Source organism: Dendrobates tinctorius, unplaced genomic scaffold, assembly GCF_039654945.1.
Source record: "Dendrobates tinctorius isolate UK_male_01 unplaced genomic scaffold, ASM3965494v1 ptg000085l, whole genome shotgun sequence".
In the NCBI taxonomy this organism is placed as follows: domain Eukaryota; kingdom Metazoa; phylum Chordata; class Amphibia; order Anura; family Dendrobatidae; genus Dendrobates; species Dendrobates tinctorius.
In genome coordinates this window covers 7,915,408-7,933,880 of record NW_027361753.1, presented here as the reverse complement: position 1 = coordinate 7,933,880, position 18,473 = coordinate 7,915,408, and the positions used below count along the sequence as shown (strand labels likewise).

The following is an 18,473-nucleotide window of genomic DNA, read 5'->3' as shown; positions in this document are numbered from 1 at the left end:
GCTTAAGCCTGTACATGTCCGGGCCCGTCTGAAGTTTGCTAGAGAGCATTTGGATGATCCAGAGGAGTTTTGGGAGAATGTCCTATGGTCTGATGAAACCAAACTGGAACTGTTTGGTAGAAACACAACTTGTCGTGTTTGGAGGAAAAAGAATACTGAGTTGCATCCATCAAACACCATACCTACTGTAAAGCATGGTGGTGGAAACATCATGCTTTGGGGCTGTTTCTCTGCAAAGGGGCCAGGACGACTGATCCGGGTACATGAAAGAATGAATGGGGCCATGTATCGTGAGATTTTGAGTGCAAACCTCCTTCCATCAGCAAGGGCATTGATGATGAAACGTGGCTGGGTCTTTCAACATGACAATGATCCAAAGCACACCGCCAGGGCAACGAAGGAGTGGCTTCGTAAGAAGCATTTCAAGGTCCTGGAGTGGCCTAGCCAGTCTCCAGATCTCAACCCTATAGAAAACCTTTGGAGGGAGTTGAAAGTCCGTGTTGCCAAGCGAAAAGCCAAAAACATCACTGCTCTAGAGGAGATCTGCATGGAGGAATGGGCCAACATACCAACAACAGTGTGTGGCAACCTTGTGAAGACTTACAGAAAACGTTTGACCTCTGTCATTGCCAACAAAGGATATATCACAAAGTATTGAGATGAAATTTTGTTTCTGACCAAATACTTATTTTCCACCATAATATGCAAATAAAAGGAAAAAAAACAGACAATGTGATTTTCTGGATTTTTTTTTCTCAGTTTGTCTCCCATAGTTGAGGTCTACCTATGATGTAAATTACAGACGCCTCTCATCTTTTTAAGTGGTGGAACTTGCACTATTGCTGACTGACTAAATACTTTTTTGCCCCACTGTATGCTTCTCCCAAGAATTAAAAAAAATAAATAAAACAAAGACAGACAACATGGACATGTTTAGCCTGGTGCTGGTATGAACTGCCATGCAGGCTGTGACCCGGGCTGTCAGACAATGGTAGTAAGTCAGTTACTGATACAATTTTTCTACATTGAATGAATCCAAACTTCTCTACTCAATTATTACAGATAAATATGATTCGGAATGAATGTTTATTCCATTTGCTCCGGTTCTGATGTGTGAATACTGTCAGTCATACTGAGATGCAGTCACGGAGCGAAACAATCATGGGTGCTGGCCGCTATGGAAATACAAGTCTCGGCCTCCTTCCAGCGCTGACCCCAAAATATACAGAGACCAGAGCAAGCATTCCCCCCATCCCTCAGAGCAAATATCAACAAAGTGCAATCATAAAGAGGGCACATGCTTCTCCTCCTCAATACCAACTAAACGAACACTAAAAGGGTTTCGCTAACACACTATGGCCAACCAGCTTATTTCGTTTTGGCCAAAACCAAGAACCCCAACATGCTCCAAATCAGCGCCATTATGAGAATAAGCCGTATGGCCATAGCTTGCCACTGAACCAGCTAAATAGCCTGAGCCATAAGCTCATGTCAGTGTTGGAGCTCAAGAGTTGTGAAACCCATGTTAAAGATTCCCTCATCTTTTACCTTCGCAACGTCACCCACCTATAACACCTGGTCTAGTTCCAATCCCTATATTTCCTGCCTCATTTTTCCTCCACCCCCCGCTAACACCTAAGCTCCCAGATACAGCCCCTCCACCACCATCTTTGTCTATCTAGCCACATCAAGCATCAACATTTAGGAGGGGGATCGCACTGACCTCATATGGCTCCCTCTCTCAGTGTGACCACTGATGCCAGGGTTTATTTTGCAGCGGTCAATTGTGTCCATGACACAACATCTCTGCAATCAAAGGCTGCCAAAAAGTGCAGAGGGGGCAGGGATGTAAGGAGGTAATTAATGCTTCCTGTCTTATTTTATTGCATCTTCTTCTAGCCCACTTAAGTCTTCATCATAGACAATCCCTTTACACTAAAAACAAAAAAAAGGACTAGATAGTACATAGAAAAAAAAGAAAATGTTGTGATGCCCTGGGCCACATTTCTATTATTGACCATGACCTACCAGCAGCGAAACCGGACATTTACAGTAGGAGGTACACAATAACAAAGATAACCCTATAGCAAAATATCTTCCAGCATTTTTTGTTAATTTTTTTGTTCTATTTGTTATTCTGATATATAACAAACCATTCTACACAAAAATTAGATTGAAAAAAATCTATAAAAAAATTATGATTAAATTAATCCAGGAATCAAGAAAAAAAAACATCTCGTAAAAAAAGGATCAGAAAAACAGAACTATAGAAATATTTTAAACCAACCAACAATTACATAGCTTTTTCTAAAGCAAAAAAATAATAGTAAAATAAATGAAAATAAATGGATCCGGGAATCGGGGGGGGGGGGGGGGGGGGGGGTGGGACAACTTATAAAAAATGGATCCCAAAAAAGAACTATAGAAAAACTTCACACCAACCAACAAGGACATAGCTTGGTCTAAACAAAAAAAAAAAAGTAGTAGAAATAAAATAAATAAAACTGAATGGGTCCAGGAATCAGGAAAAAAACCAAAAATAGTAAAAAAAAATAATAAAAATAAATCCATAAAATTGAACGGGTCCAAAAATCAGGAAAACACAAAAAAATAGTAAAAAAAAAAATAAAAAAATAAATCAACAAATAAATAAAATTGATGGATCCAGGAATCCATAAAAAAAAATAGTAAAAGAAAATAAAATAAAAATAAATCAATAAATAAAACTGAATGGGTTCAGGAAGAAGGGAAAAAATAGTAAAACAAAAATAAATCATTAGTACATAAAATTGAATGGGTCCAGAAATCAGGAAAAAGAAAAATAGAAAAAAAATAAAATAAAGTTAAGGCAATAATAAAAAAATTGAATGGTTTACAGGAATCAGGAAAAAAAATCTTTAGTAAGAAAAATAAAATAAAAATAAATAAAATTGAATGGGTCTAAGAATCAGGAAAAAAAAAAAATGACAAAATCAACAAAATGGATAACTTTTTAGCGTATCCATCATACTTTTCCTGGAAAAAAAAAAATCTTATATTTTGTAATTTTTGCCAGAAAAAAAAAATTTGTATTTAGGAAATGCAGTAAAATTAGCCTCATGTACATAAATACGTGATTCTTTTCAAGAAAAAAAAAAAAATATATATATATATTTTTAAGGGAGTGAAGAAAAATTCCCCAGCAAAGGCACACTTATTTTATTCTCTGTCTCTCCATCAATATATAGCAGAGAGCGGGGGGGGGGGATTGGAGAAGAAAAGGCTGCCGCGCTTCTCCATAAAGCATGCTTCACACCAGAGCAGAAGCCAGGCAGCTGTGCACGGTTATTGTATACGTGCACCAAAGGGGGCAGCACAGCAGGAGGGCGCCGGGGAGGGGAGAATGCACGCTTCACCCCTGTGCACACATTGTGACTCCACTTCTCTCCCCCCACTTATATATTTTTTTTCGCTGTCACTACTGTACCTGTCAGGGATGTAAGAGAGCATTTTCAATCTAAATCTTGTTATGGATTAATAAGCAAACACTTTCTCGCTTATTATGCAATTTATCATGATGAACATTGCCCGGGGCTTCTCAAGGCTGCAAGCTCATACATTCATTTATTCACGAATTGAGAGGCATACTAATCTTTCTGACAGGTGAGGATGTAACAGAAAGATTAAAATTTACTTATGGAGAAAAAAAAAAAAAAAAGATCTGCTGCCCTAAGACACAGCGAAAGGTGCAAAAAAAAAAAAAAGGAACGGCTGCCTTCTTAGAATCTATCTCCAATATATGCAGATGGAAAAATCACAGCAGCAGTAGGGTGGCCGGGATGGAGAGTGGATTGGGAACGGACCTGGTGATAATATGCATCATACAGAAAACTGTAAAATGACCAATCAGAAAAACGTTACTTAAAAGATTCAGGCAAAGCACAGAAGACGAAAGGAGGTAGAGGAATAATCAATAAGAAATCAATATAAATCTGCCTAAAATAAACAAATGTGATGGCAAATTGTAAATGAAATTCATATAAAAAAAAAAAATCAATGCTAAAAAACAAAGAAAAAAAAATCTAGATAAAAGGACCTGGTATTCTATCATGTTTATTAAATAAACAACAAATGTAGAATAGTAAAGAAAAAAAATAGCTAAAAGGATCTGTCATGTTTATTATGCTAGATTTGATTATTTTTTAATAAATAAACAGAAATCCTGATTAGTAAACATAATGGAACACTAGGTCCTTTATCCAGTTTTTTCCTTTTTATATAAATTATGATGGAACACCAAATCCTTTATTTTTTTAATAAATGAAGGACTTGCTGTTCCATCATGATTCCGATTTTATAATTCTGCTAATTTATTTAAAAAAAAGAAAAAAGAAATAGATAAAGAACCTGGTGCATCATGCTTACTATTATATATCTGGGTTAATTTGGTAAAAAAAAATAAATAAAAAAAAACCTAAAGTATATAAAGGACCTGGTGTTCGATCATATTTACTATTAAAGATTTGTGTTCATATAGATATAATAATAATAATAAAAAAAAAAAAACAACTAGATCAAGGACCTGGTGTCCCATTGTGTTTACTATCATATATTTGTGTTCATTTATTTAAAATAAATAAAGGAACTGGTGTTCCATCATGTTTACTATTCTATAATTGTGAAGAAAAAAAGCAACAATAAACAGATAAAAGACCTGTTTCCATCATGTTCACTATTAAAGATTTCTGTTCATTTAAAAAAAAAAAAAAGATAGAATGCGAAAAAAAATGCACATTTCCTGCGGTTTACTTCTGTCATCACGTGTCTATTGTGAGTTCCAAGCATATACTATACAATTTCTCTTGTTATTTATACATGTATTCTTTATTATTACTGTATCTGATATAAAGTTATATTATTTATATATAATAAAAATAACCAAAGACAAATAAAATTACGTGGAAATAGGTTAATCTGATAAAAGTTAAGGGTTTGCGTTATTACATTTTTTGTATTATAATTTTTTTATAATTATTATTTTATATTTTCCAAGCAATGTGGTGCCTATTAAAAAAAAAAAAAATCCATATTTACTAGTAAGCAATATCTGATCTATGCTGAAGGTATATTGACCCGAGACATCTCCCTTTTTCTGCTCTACTTGGGATGAACTCAAGCATCTAAATGCTCAATGGAAACGCTTAAGGGTGTGCGCACACGCTGTGGATTCTGCTGCGGATCCGCAGCGGATTTTTCCGTGCGGATTTGCTGCGGTTTCAAATTCGCAGAAAGAATTGACATGTAACGACTGCAGAATTACTAGAGTAAATTATATTCCGGTGTGTCCGGGCAGGAACGATTCCTACAACCATTGTACGATCTTCTATTCTAGACAAAAAGTGAACGAAAGGTCATCCTCGAAATGATCCCTGTAACCACTTACATAGAGGCAGGTACACACAACAGATGGGTGACACTGTACATTACAGGCCAGCGTGAAAACAATGTTGAAAGAAAAAAAAAATGCCCGTAAAATTGTTTCAAATTTTTTTTTTGTCAATTTCAATGTAAGCGGAACAGATACCCCTTCATGACCGGAACTTTTTTCGGTTTTTCGCTTTCGTTTTTCGCTCCCCTTCTTTCCAGAGCCATAACTTTTTTATTTTTCCATCAATATGGCCGAGTGAGGGCTTATTTTTTGCAAGACGAGTTGTGCTTTTGATAACCAAGATACCATTGGTTTTACCATGTCGGATACGCAAAAAGGGGAAAAAAAATTCCAAGTGTGGTGAAACTGCAAAAAAAAGTGCAATCCCACACTTGTTTTTTGTTTGGCTTTTTTTGCTAGGTTCACTAAATGCTAAAACTGACCTGCCATTATGATTCTCCAGGTCATTACGAGTTCATAGACACCAAACATGTCTAGGTTCTTTTTTGTCTAAGTGGTGAAAAAAAATTCCAAAGTTTGCTTAAAAAAAAAATTTAAAAAAAAAATTAAAAAATTGTGCCATTTTCTGATACCCGTAGCGTCTCCATCTTTCGTGATCTAGGTTCGGGCGAGGGCTTATTTTTTGCGTGCTGGGCTGGCGTTTCTAATGATACCATTTTGGTGCAGATACGTTCTTCTGATCGTCCACTACTGCATTTTAATACAATGTCGCGGCGACCAAAAACACAGAATTCTGGCGTTTTGATTCTTTTCTCACTACGCCGTTTAGCGATCGGGTTAATCCTTTTTCTTATTGATGGATTAAGTGATTCTGAACGCAGCAATACCTAATGTGTAGGTTTGATTTTATTTTATTTTATTTTGAATGAGATGAAAGGGGGTGATTTAAACCTTATTTTTTTTTTTTAAAAATTTCATATTTTTAAAAACATTTTCTTTTTACTTTTGGCATGCTTCAATAGTCTCTATAGGAGGTTAGAAGCTGCCATAGCCCGATCGGCTCTGCTACATAGAGGTGATGATCAGATTGCCTCTATGTAGCAGAATTACAGACTTGCTATGAGCGCCGAACACAGGGTGGCGCTCATATCAATCCGGCATCAACAACCATAGAGGTCTCAAGGAGACCTCTGGTTGTCATGCTGACACACCGGTAACCCGCGATCATGTGACGGGGGTCAGCGATGCGCATATATCTGGCCGGGAGTGCTTGTTAAATGCCGCTGTCAGAGTTTGACAGCGGCATTTAACTAGCTAATAACAGCGGGCGGATCGTAATTGCAGGCACAAGTCAGCTGTTCAAACAGCTAAGATGTCCCAGCTTTGAGGTGGGCTCACCGCCGGAGCCCTCCTAAAAAGTGGGGGATACTGCCATTGGCGTAATAGTAAGACTGATGGCAATAAGAGGTTAAAAAATAAACTATTTATACATTTATGTCATCCCTTCCACTCTCTATAAACAAAATACCATAAGCGCACAAAAACATAATATAAAAAAATAACCAAATAAAAAAAAAAAAAAAGATTTGTGTCATTAAGGGTTTTGGCTGTTGGTCCCTCTTACAAATAATAAACTAGAACCAACCTCTATCTACATTTCACAACATAATAATAATAATAATAAATTTTATTTCTATAGCGCCGACATATTCCGCAGCACTTTACATTTCAGAGGGGATTTGTACAGACAATAGACATTACAGCATAACAATAATCACATAGATTATAACAGATACCAAGAGGAATGAGGGCCCTGCTCGCAAGCTTACAGTCTATGAGGAAAGAGGTAGACACGAAAGGTGGGTGGTAACAGTTGCTCTGATTGTATGGACCAGCCATAATGTTAAGTGTGTAACAGTACAGACACAGAGGGCTAATGGATGCATAAAGCATGTGGGAACATGATGCGGGAAATCTGGTTATGGTAAAACTTTTGGCTGTGCCACACAGGGATAGATTAGGTTAATGTGTTGAGGCGATAGGCCAGTCTGAATAAATGCGTTTTCAGGGCACGCTTAAAATTGTGGGGATTGGGGACTAATCGTATTGACCTGGGAAGTGCATTCCAAATGCAATGAAATTGCAACACCAAAAAGGATGGATTTGTTCACTGTTCTGCAAATTCTGAAAAAATGGAAAGATTTTCAAAACCTCTGGATTTATTCGGTCTGTAGTATGAGCCAAGTGCAGAAATCCCAGCAATAACAGGCTCAGCTGCTATCAGTGAGGTTAATGGTTGTCTGAGGAAGGTTCTGCCTCTGAATGTATGTGGTCAACTCATCAAGATCCTCTGCTGGCAGCTCCTGTGAAATCGTCGACCAATGACGTCCCAGATGTGCTTGATAGGAGGCAAGTCTAGAGACACTGTAGATGATGCGAGTATATTTAAGCCACGCAGGTTGCTCACAGTAGTATATGGAACATGCAGACTGGAGTTGTTGTTTTGAAAAACACCTCTTGGGACACTTTTGAGAAATAGCTGTATCACTGGTTCCACCACCAAATCAATGTAAATCCAAACTGTTATTGTACCTGGAGCTAGGACTAGAGGGCTCCGGTTACTGTGCATGATGTTACCCCACACCATAATCCTGAGACTAGGAACTGAGTGACATTCCCTTGTGAAACGGTGTGCTACATCTACCACTCGGAGCCATAGCGATGTGCCACATCTACCCCTTGGAGCCATAGCGGTGTGCCACATCTACCCCTCGGAGCCATAGCGGTGTGCCACATCTACGACTCGGAGCCATAGCGGTGTGCCACATCTAAAACTCGGAGGCATAGCGGTGTGCCACATCTAACACTCGGAGCAATAGCGGTGAGCCAAATCTACCACTCTTAGCCATTGCGGTGTGCCTCATTTACCACTCTTAGCCATTGCGGTGTGCCACATCTACCACTCGGAGCCATAGCGGTGTGCCACATCTATCACTCTGAGCCATAGCGGTGTGCCACATCTACCACTCGGAGCCATAGCGGTGTGCCACATCTACCACTCGGAGCCATAGCGGTGTGCCACATCTATCACTCTGAGCCATACCGATGTGCCACATCTATCACTTGAAGCCATAGCGGTGCACCACATTTACCACTTGGAGCCATAGCAGTGTGCCACATCTACCACTCGGAGCCATTGCACTGAGTCACATCTATCACTTGGAACCAGAGGAAATAGAAATGCCATGAAGTATGCCAAGCACCAAAGTTATGGACCTCTTCACCAACAGATAAACCACTTCTTTAGTATGGCTTTATCAATGCATGCAATAATTCGGGACCTCGCTAGTCCCATCATTAATGGATTATCGAAAGTACACACTATAGATTATAGGAGATCGCTGTGTAATAAACTCATTGTCAGAGACTTGTAACCATCATAAAGATGAACTGGGAAAGCTCAAAGGTGAATGCAGGTTTCACCGATGGAAATATGAAGAATTCTGAAGATACAACAAAAACGAAAAAATCCCCCTCCTTGACCTCAGCGGTTGCATGTATCTTGTAGGAAACTTCAAATTCGCTTATCCGTCGGTGATGTGGTATCTTCAGTCACACAAGAGGGAGAACTAGAGAGTCTCCTATCACCTTATCAAATCACAGTCAGATCTGACCCGATAACACACGATCCCACTGGAGACTAAAATATTAACTCTTTACAGCAAAAGGAGGAGACACAGGAGAGAGGACTCTGCACATAAGAGCTGACTCTATACAGGAGAGAGGACTCTGCACATAAGAGCTGACTCTATACAGGAGAGAGGACCCGGCACATAAGAGCTGACTGTCTACAGGAGAGAAGACCCTGCACATAAGAGCTGACACGCTATAGGAGAGAAGACCCTGCACATAAGAGCGGACACACTACAGGAGAGAAGACCCTGCACATAAGAGCTGACACGCTATAGGAGAGAAGACCCTGCACATAAGAGCGGATACACTACAGGAGAGAAGACCCTGCACATAAGAGCTGACACGCTATAGGAGAGAAGACCCTGCACATAAGAGCGGACACACTACAGGAGAGAAGACCCTGCACATAAGAGCTGACCCTGCACATAAGAGCGGACACACTCTACAGGAGAGAGGACCCTGACCATAAGAGCTGACGCTCTACAGGAGAGAGGACCCTGACCATAAGAGCTGACGCTCTACAGGAGAGAGGACCCTGCACATAAGAGCTGACACTCTACAGGAGAGAGGACCCTGCACATAAGAGCTGACACTCTACAGGAGAGAAGACCCTGCACATAAGAGCTGACCCTCTACAGGAGAGAGGACCCTGCACATAAGAGCTGACACTCTACAGGAGAGAAGACCCTGCACATAAGAGCTGACCCTCTACAGGAGAGAAGACCCTGCACATAAGAGCTGACATTCCACAGGAGAAAGGACCCTGCACATAAGAGCTGACACTCTACAGGAGAGAGGACCCTACCCATAAGAGCTGACACTCTACAGGAGAGAAGACCCTGCACATAAGAGCTGACCCTCTACAGGAGAGAAGACCCAGCCCATAAGAGCCGACACTCTACAGGAGAGAAGACCCTGCACATAAGAGCTGACACTCTACAGGAGAGAGGACCATGCACATAAGAGCTGACACTCTACAGGAGAGAGGACCCTGCACATAAGAGCTGACACTCTACAGGAGAGAGGACCCTGCACATAAGAGATGACACACTACAGGAGAGAGGACCCTGCACATAAGAGCTGACACTCTACTGGAGAGAGGAACCTGCACATAAGAGATGACTCTCTACAGGAGAGAGGATCCTGCCCATAAGAGATGACACTCTACAGGAGAGAGGACCCTGCACATAAGAGCTGACACTCTACTGGAGAGAGGAACCTGCACATAAGAGATAACTCTCCACAGGAGAGAGGTGCACAATCTGCCATTGACTCTGGGGGTTATTTCCGTCTCGGTCCTACAAACCATACATTGGATAATGCGGTCACATATGACTCCGCTGGACGGGAATACGATTGTAGAGACGGATCTGAAAGCACAAGCTATAAGTATTGGGACGTACGACATCCTGATGTTGTGTTACATGTACGAGTGATGACGCAGGGCGACAGCAGCTCCCCAAAGACAAACCTAAATTAATTCCGCACCTAACTATTATACGGAAGATCAACCCAAGTGATAGCGTAAGGGACGGAAATGGAGAATTATGACCTCGTAACGACATTTCCTAAGCTGGAGGGAGGCAGGGTCACCACGGTAGTGAGAATACCGGGGGGAACTGCAAGATCATCCTTTGAGAAAGCTAAAATCCGCATTACCCTACACTTCTCCCTGCAGTGTAAAGCATGGCGAAGGGACCGAGCAGCAGCATTAAAACAGTGATGAGATAAAGGGAAGACTTCACGCCGATCGATTAATCTAACAGATGATGTAAACACACCGTAGCCACAGATCACTGATGTATCACTGCTGATAACGGTAAAATAGGAAATAATCGACTAACGGGAAATGAAATGATCTTTATTAACTCCTTCCAACCTGGGAATTTGCCATTTTTGCACCTTTGTTTTTTTTTCCTCTGTCTTCAGCGAGTCACAGCTTCATTATTTTTTCCACCCCTCGATGTTTCATATGTATGAAGAACGGGGAAAAAAAAAAAAAAATCTAAAAATAGGTGAAATTGGCATAAAAAAAAACAAACAAAAAAAACACCATTATTTTGGGTCTAAGGGGTAAGGTTTCTCCCTGTGGAGAAGCTCTGGCTTGTCAAGGTAAGGAGGCTTATTCGCCGTGCAATGCTCCTCTGGGAACATAATGTGCAAATTGCCTCTTCAGAGAAAAAACGGACTTGAACTCTATAGCGCCACCTGTAGGATCGCTACTACCAACAGGTGGTGCTATAGAGTGCAAGTCCTCTTTTTCTCTCAAGAGGCAATTTGCACATTATTTTGGGTTTCATTTTTACAGTGCTTATTGTGTGATAAAGATGATCCTGCAAAGTGATTCTCCAATTCGGGGAAATTACAGGAATGGCAAACTAAAAAATAAGTTGTATTAATAAAAATAAAAAAATAAAAAATTGGTAAAAAATAAAGAATTTGTTTTGTGATGCTATTATCCGGGATCCCTCTTTTTTTTTTTTCATTTTTCCCATCCATGGAGCTTTCCAGGGCATTTTTTTTATTGAGGTCAAAGAATTTATTATTTTTTTTTTTTTATCGGATATGTATGCTTGGGGGTATCTACGACGTTTCAATCACTTTTTTAATTTTTAATAGTGATGCAGTGACCGAAAAGTTGAAATCCTGATTAATTTTTCTTTTTTTTAAAAAAAAATGAAACCGCTAAATAAAATATTTTCATATTTTGATAGGAGTTTTATGGAGGTGCAGATTCCAGCTACGAAAAAAAAAAAAAAAAAGATTTTTTTTTTTTTAAGCATTGTTTACTAATATTTGTGAGACCATTTTGCACATTATTTTTTTTCTGACTCCCTCGTGGAATGTGAATAGGTCGTTTGATCACTTGTACTATACATAAACTGTAATAATTTTGTGCCTCCCCTTCCGCCTTCAAATCCTGCAGCATGTAACATGGACCTCGAGGGGTCCCAACAGAGGTCTCCAGGTTGTGTTTTTGATACATTTTTTTTTTCTGCAGACATAAAAACACCAACTTTGGCCTGGAATCCACATGGTAAATTACAAGCTTTTTTTAATGTGCTTTTGAACGCTGAGCCGTTTTCCTTTCTACAGGGAAAAACTACGGTAAAAATGATAAAATAATTCACATGCTGTGTTTTTGAAAAAATGCACAAGAGGTGAAAAAAAAACATAAAAATGAACTCTTGGGCTGAGATTTTAGAAATCTCATGCACTTTTCAGTTACAGCAAAATGTTGTATTTTTTTGGTGTCCAGGAGAAAAACAAAAAAAATGCATTGAAGAAGCTGTGTGTGAACAAGCCCTGATTAATGTGAAATTAACACTCCCCTATGAAGTCCATGCACAGGCTGCACTAACACGGTGGTGCAGGGGATCGTCAGTAGGTCCTCGGCACCCCGCGATTGTGTCGGCACATGAGTGGATCCCCACACAGCTGAAAATGGTTTACAATGCCGAGCGAACTCAATGGGCGGATAGCAGAGATTTAACAGGTAATGTTATATTTTCTTAAAATTATTATTTTTCACAATTTTTTTTTACCCCTTTATCCATTTTTTTCACATCTTGTCCATTTCTGTATCGGAGAAAGGATTGCATTTTTCTTAAACAATTTATACATGGCGACTTGAGGCAGCGCTATGTCGCTCCATCAGAGGTAACTAATGGCGGCCAATGTGGCTGAGAAGAAATCCAGCAGGGAATTAATTCTTCTGACAGTCTGGTGCAGTAGAATTACGGACCCCCCAAAATCAGTATCGCTGTAGCAGCGATGAAGTGGCGATCTTATGTCGTAGCCTTACAGATTATGGCTGAATTAATGGAGGTGTATTATGAGCTTCTGCAGCAGCTGAGGAGCATATAATGAGGCTCTGCAGCACCTGAGGTGTATTATGGGGTTCTGCAGTAGCTGTGGTGTATTTTGGGGCTCTGCAGCAGCTGAGGTGTATTTTGGGGTTCTGCAGCAGCTGAGGTGTATTATGATGTTCTGCAGCAGCTGAAGTGTATAATGAGCTTCTGCAGCAGCTGAGGTGTATTAGGAGGTTCTGCAGCAGCAGAGGTGTATTAGGAGGTTCTGCAGCAGCAGAGGTGTATTAGGAGGTTCTGCAGCAGCAGAGGTGTATTAGGAGGTTCTGCAGCAGCAGAGGTGTATTAGGAGGTTCTGCAGCAGCAGAGGTGTATTAGGAGGTTCTGCAACAGCAGAGGTGTATTAAGAGGTTCTGCAGCAGCAGAGGTGTATTAGGAGGTTCTGCAGCAGCAGAAGTGTATTAGGAGGTTCTGCAGCAGCAGAGGTGTATTAGGAGGTTCTGCAGCAGCAGACGTGTAATAGGAGGTTTTGTAGCAGCAGAGGTGTATTAGGAAGTTCTGCAGCAGCAGAGGTGTATTAGGAGGTTCTGCAGCAGCAGAGGTGTATTAGGAGGTTCTGCAGCAGCAGAGGTGTATTAGGAGGTTCTGCAGCAGCAGACGTGTAATAGGAGGTTTTGTAGCAGCAGAGGTGTATTAGGAGGTTCTGCAGCAGCAGAGGTGTATTAGGAGGTTCTGCAGCAGCAGAGGTATATTAGGAGGTTCTGCAGCAGCAGAGGTGTATTAGGAGGTTCTGCAGCAGCAGAAGTGTAATAGGAGGTTTTGTAGCAGCAGAGGTGTATTAGGAGGTTCTGCAGCATCTTAGAGGTGTGTAAGACATATTTTCCTCCCTACTTTGTGACTTTTCGGCTCCTTCTGAGGGGAGTACTTCTGTGTCTTGTAATATTGGGGGGAGCTGCGAGTCGTCTGCCATTCGGATTAGCATCATCTCTGGTGCCTTGAAGCCAGAAGAGCAGGAGGGAATCCCTACTCTTCCCCATTAGTGGCGGCTCTACATGTGACATATTCCTTTATAGCCGGCATTGTGGTGGTGGCTGTGAAGAATAAGTGCACGCAGCAGATAAAATGACTGCTGAAAACTGCAGATAAGATAAGAAGCGGCAGAGTTCATCCAACATCGGCTCCATGCTGGGACCAGCAGCCTCTCTGCGGTCGCCGTGTTGGGGGAGCTGGTAGGAAATAGCGTCCCTCCGGCACACGATTCGCCGGCTTTGTAAACTTTTGTAAGGTGGAAAAATAAACAGAAATTGGACTTTATTCCCTCTTGTTCCTGGTTTGTGAATTTTTGAGAGGTTCTGGTCTTCCGAGTGCCGGGATTCTGCGGATTACAGTCTTTATTTTTCTGCGTGGTCACAGTATCTGGCAATATTTTCTTATTTAATTTTTTTTTTTTAGAAATGTTTTTCCAATTTCGGAAAACTTTTTTCCCCTCCTGCTGCTTGATTTAAAAAAACAAAAACGTTTTCACCCTCCTCAGATCTTGAACCGAGTTTGCGGTGCCACTCCCGGTGTCTTACTGACTGCGGCGCTGACATCACGTTCATAGCGCTGCTGCCAATCAGTGCGCTCAGCAGTTTTCAACTGGGGTAGACCGGCTAAACTCACTAAATATTCCCTACAGCAAGTAAATAACTAATAGTACATGTCAGTAAAAAAAAGCATAAAACCCATAACCACCGCGCCAAGGTGAACCCATCGGGATGGTCCTATCCTGTCTGTAGTGTTAAAACCTTACCTTGTTTCAGCTGAACTCAATGTGAAAAAGGTCAGAGCAGGAAGGGTCCTGCTTGAGACACCCACCCATGGGAAGCTATATAGGTGAAATATCTGTCTCATAAAGGAGGGCCACAACCATCCCGATGGGTCACCTTGTCGCAGTGGGATGGTTTTTATGTTTTTTTATTTTTTAAATCAAAACAGTGTTAACCAAGTCCCCAATGTTACTACATGTACTATTACTATTTATTTACTACAGGGTATTTGCTCATTTTTTCAATCTTTTTCTTGAGTTTTGTCTGTGAAATGGCCACAGTGTGAACATGCTCTTCCACTGTGCATGTGCATCAGCTTATAGTCCAGCTCTTTACACTCACTGATTGTCCGCAGCGCTCTTGACACGATGTCAGCACTGCAGACAATAAAAAACACTGGCAGCAGCAGCAGCAGGCCCAAGGAGGATGAGAAAAGCACAGTTTTTTTTTTTTTACAAACTGCAATCGGGGAAAAGGGGTTACCTGAAACTGGCACACCCTCCCCTATGAGTCCAGGTTCACGCAAGAATTAAACTGGATTTCCAATCTCATTAAAGGGTTATTCCCACCATTAAAAACAGGTCGGTGCGGGTCCCATCTCTGAGACCCCCCAGCGATGGGAACGGGGGTTCTGAAATGTATCATTCAAATGTAGTGTTGGCCGCACATGTGCACCACCACGATCATTCATTATCTATCTGACTGCCAGAAAAATACGTTAAAACGTGTAAACAGAGTGGTGGCATGTATGGCGACCTCTTCATTCTGAGGGGACATGTCATAACCACTTCTCTGGGATGGATGGGGGTCTCATATATATATATATATATATATATATATATATATATATATATATATATATATATATATATATATACACACACACACACATACATTTTTTTTTCCATTGTTTCAATGCATCCAAGATGCAAATTGCAGCAACCCCTTTCAAGCAGTGTTGATTGAAAAAAATAAATAAATAAATAAATCATTAGTCTGTGTATACAGCTCTCAGGCAGACGTATGTGTCGTCTTGGTAACAGACTGCAAACAAACCCTGTGCAGTCTGATCTTGCAGTGATCTTTTTTTTTTTTTCTTTTTTCACTCCTACTTTTTCCTAATTTTCATTTATAATTAGGGGGAGGATTATTATTATTTGCTTTATCCTCACCTCTTCGTCCTTTGCCTACAGAGTGGCATAATGAAAACTGCATGAAAAAAATGCCGTATTGTGAGTAGAACATGTTGCCTTTAGGAAAATATGCAGAATTTTTCCAGCCAACCACCCGGTATACCGCACATAAGAAAATATATATGTACTTTTTTTTCATGCTTTTTTAGAATATTTTCTTCTTTATATATTACAATAACATATCAATTATATGAGATATAATACTGGACGAGTGGTCCAGTACTATCCCCTCAGGTTGTCTGCTTATTTTAGGATTCCGGGCACTGGGTCATTAAAGGGTTAAAACGACATACCCCATGATTTACTTCCCCAAACCTGGCAATCCAGCAAATGATGGACCCCCTCACGGACGCCATTATGAAAGTGATTTTAAGGCATTGACCATACAATGGAGAACCTACTTGGCGAGCTGCTTTTCGGCATCTGCGCAGAGCTCCAGAAGACCCATTAAAACGGCCGAAACGTCCATGTACGGTTCCCAGACGGTAAAGCCTCGTCCAATCAGATCAATAGCAGTCCGGCGGATGGTGCTGTGAGGAGGGAGCTTGGGGCTGGGGGGCTGCAGTAGCAGGAAAGTCAGAGCCTTGCCTGGGAAAAAAAGAGAAGACATATAGCCTTTACAGTCCTCTAGGACTCATCAGATGTACCACCATCACCGCTGCTCAAAATTCGATAAAAACTCCAACAAAAATGTAATACATCATGTTGACATGCAGGTAAAACTCTCAACAGGGTGCAATTCACATCACAACCACTGGGTGGCCACATAGACACCTATAGCATAAACATCTCCAGACAGAGTACTGAAAAACATTTTTTTTTTTTTTTTTCCCCAATGTTTGCCATCTTGTGCTGCTTATTACTTGGACATGTGAAGCCAAAAAGACAGGTAAGAAAGTCTCCCTGCTCACCCTATAGCTACCGCTACATACACATAATCTAATAAAGTATATATAGGGGCCCACAAAAAAAAAAGGAAGTGACAATATACAATATTGACTGAGACAATGGCCGTCACTGTATGGATAAAACAAGCTTTAAGGGGATCGTAAAATGTATATGAAATGCGGACGTAGGAGATTATTTATTGCCAACCTTGCAAAGGAGGAGTTCATGGCTCTCCATGACATCTTTTATGGACACAATAAATCCCAAACGGCTGCATTTATCTGCTCTCAGTGCACTGCAGTCATGTCTACCGTCATATACGGGAGCCCTGGTGGGAGTCCGTGGACGCAGTATATACATACAGTCATGGTTGAAAGTGTTGGCATCCTTGAAATAGTTCCAGAAAATTAAGAATTTCTCCCAGAAAATTATTGAAATTCCCCATTTTTTGTTATATACTTTTTTTTTGGTCCTTTGTGTGTATGGCAGGGGTGGTGAATGTCCGGCCCGCCATATCATCTGATCCGGCCCGCAGCCACTCCAGAGCCGCGATCCGGTACCTTGCAGGAGCCAGAGGAGGACTTGCTCTGCTTCCTAGCCCCGCCTGCCGGATACCGCACACTGAAACGTGCACGCACTGACGGGGACTGAGCACACCCCGCCGGACCCCAGCGGCCCCCGAGCACCGATTCCGACTAATCATGGGTAGCTGGAGGAGTCACCGCGCACCGCTACCCAGTGTGAGCTGTGCTGCACTCTGTCTGCGGCCTGCCTTCTTCATCACCCCGGTCACCGCCGGTGTGGTGGTGACCGTGTGCTGCTGTGTGTGCGGTGCGGGGCTTGGGGGCCATCCAGGAGGCCTGGCCAGCGGGACTTACTTCAGACGCAGCCTGTCACTGTGTACTCACTGGACCACTCCAACACCAGTTCAGTATGTGCTGCCTAATGGGGACCTGTGCTGCCTGCCTATTGGGGACCTGTGCTGCCTAATGGGGACCTGTGCTGCCTAATGGGGACATTTGCCTGCCTATTGGGGACCTGTGCTGCCTAATGGGGGCATTTGCCTGCCTATTGGGGACCTGTGCTGCCTAATGGGGACATTTACCTGCCTATTGGGGACCTGTGCTGCCTAATGGGGACCTGTGCTGCCTAATGGTGACATTTGCCCGTCTATTGGGGACCTGTGCTGCCTAATGGGGACCTGTGGTGCCTAATGGGGACATTTGCCTGCCTATTGGGGACATTTGCCTGCCTATTGGGGACCTGTGCTGCCTAATGGTGACATTTACCTGCCTATTGGGGACCTGTGCTGCCTAATGGGGACATTTGCCTGCCTATTGGGGACCTGTGCTGCCTAATGGTGACCTGTTCTGCCTAATGGTGACATTTACCTGCCTATTGGGGACCTGTGCTGCCTAATGGGGACCTATGCTGCCTAATGGGGACCTATGCTGCCTAATGGGGCCATTCATCTGCCTAATGGGGACCTGTGCTGCCTAATGGGGACATTCGCCTGCCTATTGGGGACCTGTGCTGCCTAATGGGGACATTTGCCTGCCTATTGGGGACCTGTGCTGCCTAATGGAGACATTTGCCTGCCTATTGGGGACCAAATATAGTTGGCTAATGTTTAAGTTATTAATGAGTGATGAGAGAGTATACTCGTTGCTCGGGCTTTCCTGAGCATGCTCGGGTGTCCTCCGAGTATTTTGGC

General features: G+C 41.8%; 1 protein-coding gene across 8 annotated transcripts in view; it reads right to left on the bottom strand.

The window, feature by feature from the left end:
• WDR7 (WD repeat domain 7) overlaps positions 1-18,473 on the bottom strand; it is a 402,328-nt gene that overhangs the window by 113,245 nt on the left and 270,610 nt on the right. For all 8 annotated transcript variants that reach the window (XM_073584827.1, XM_073584830.1, XM_073584829.1 and 5 more), the window contains one exon: positions 16,273-16,459. In XM_073584827.1, coding sequence (XP_073440928.1) covers positions 16,273-16,459 — 187 coding nt within the window. The remainder of the gene's footprint in view (positions 1-16,272; positions 16,460-18,473) is intronic.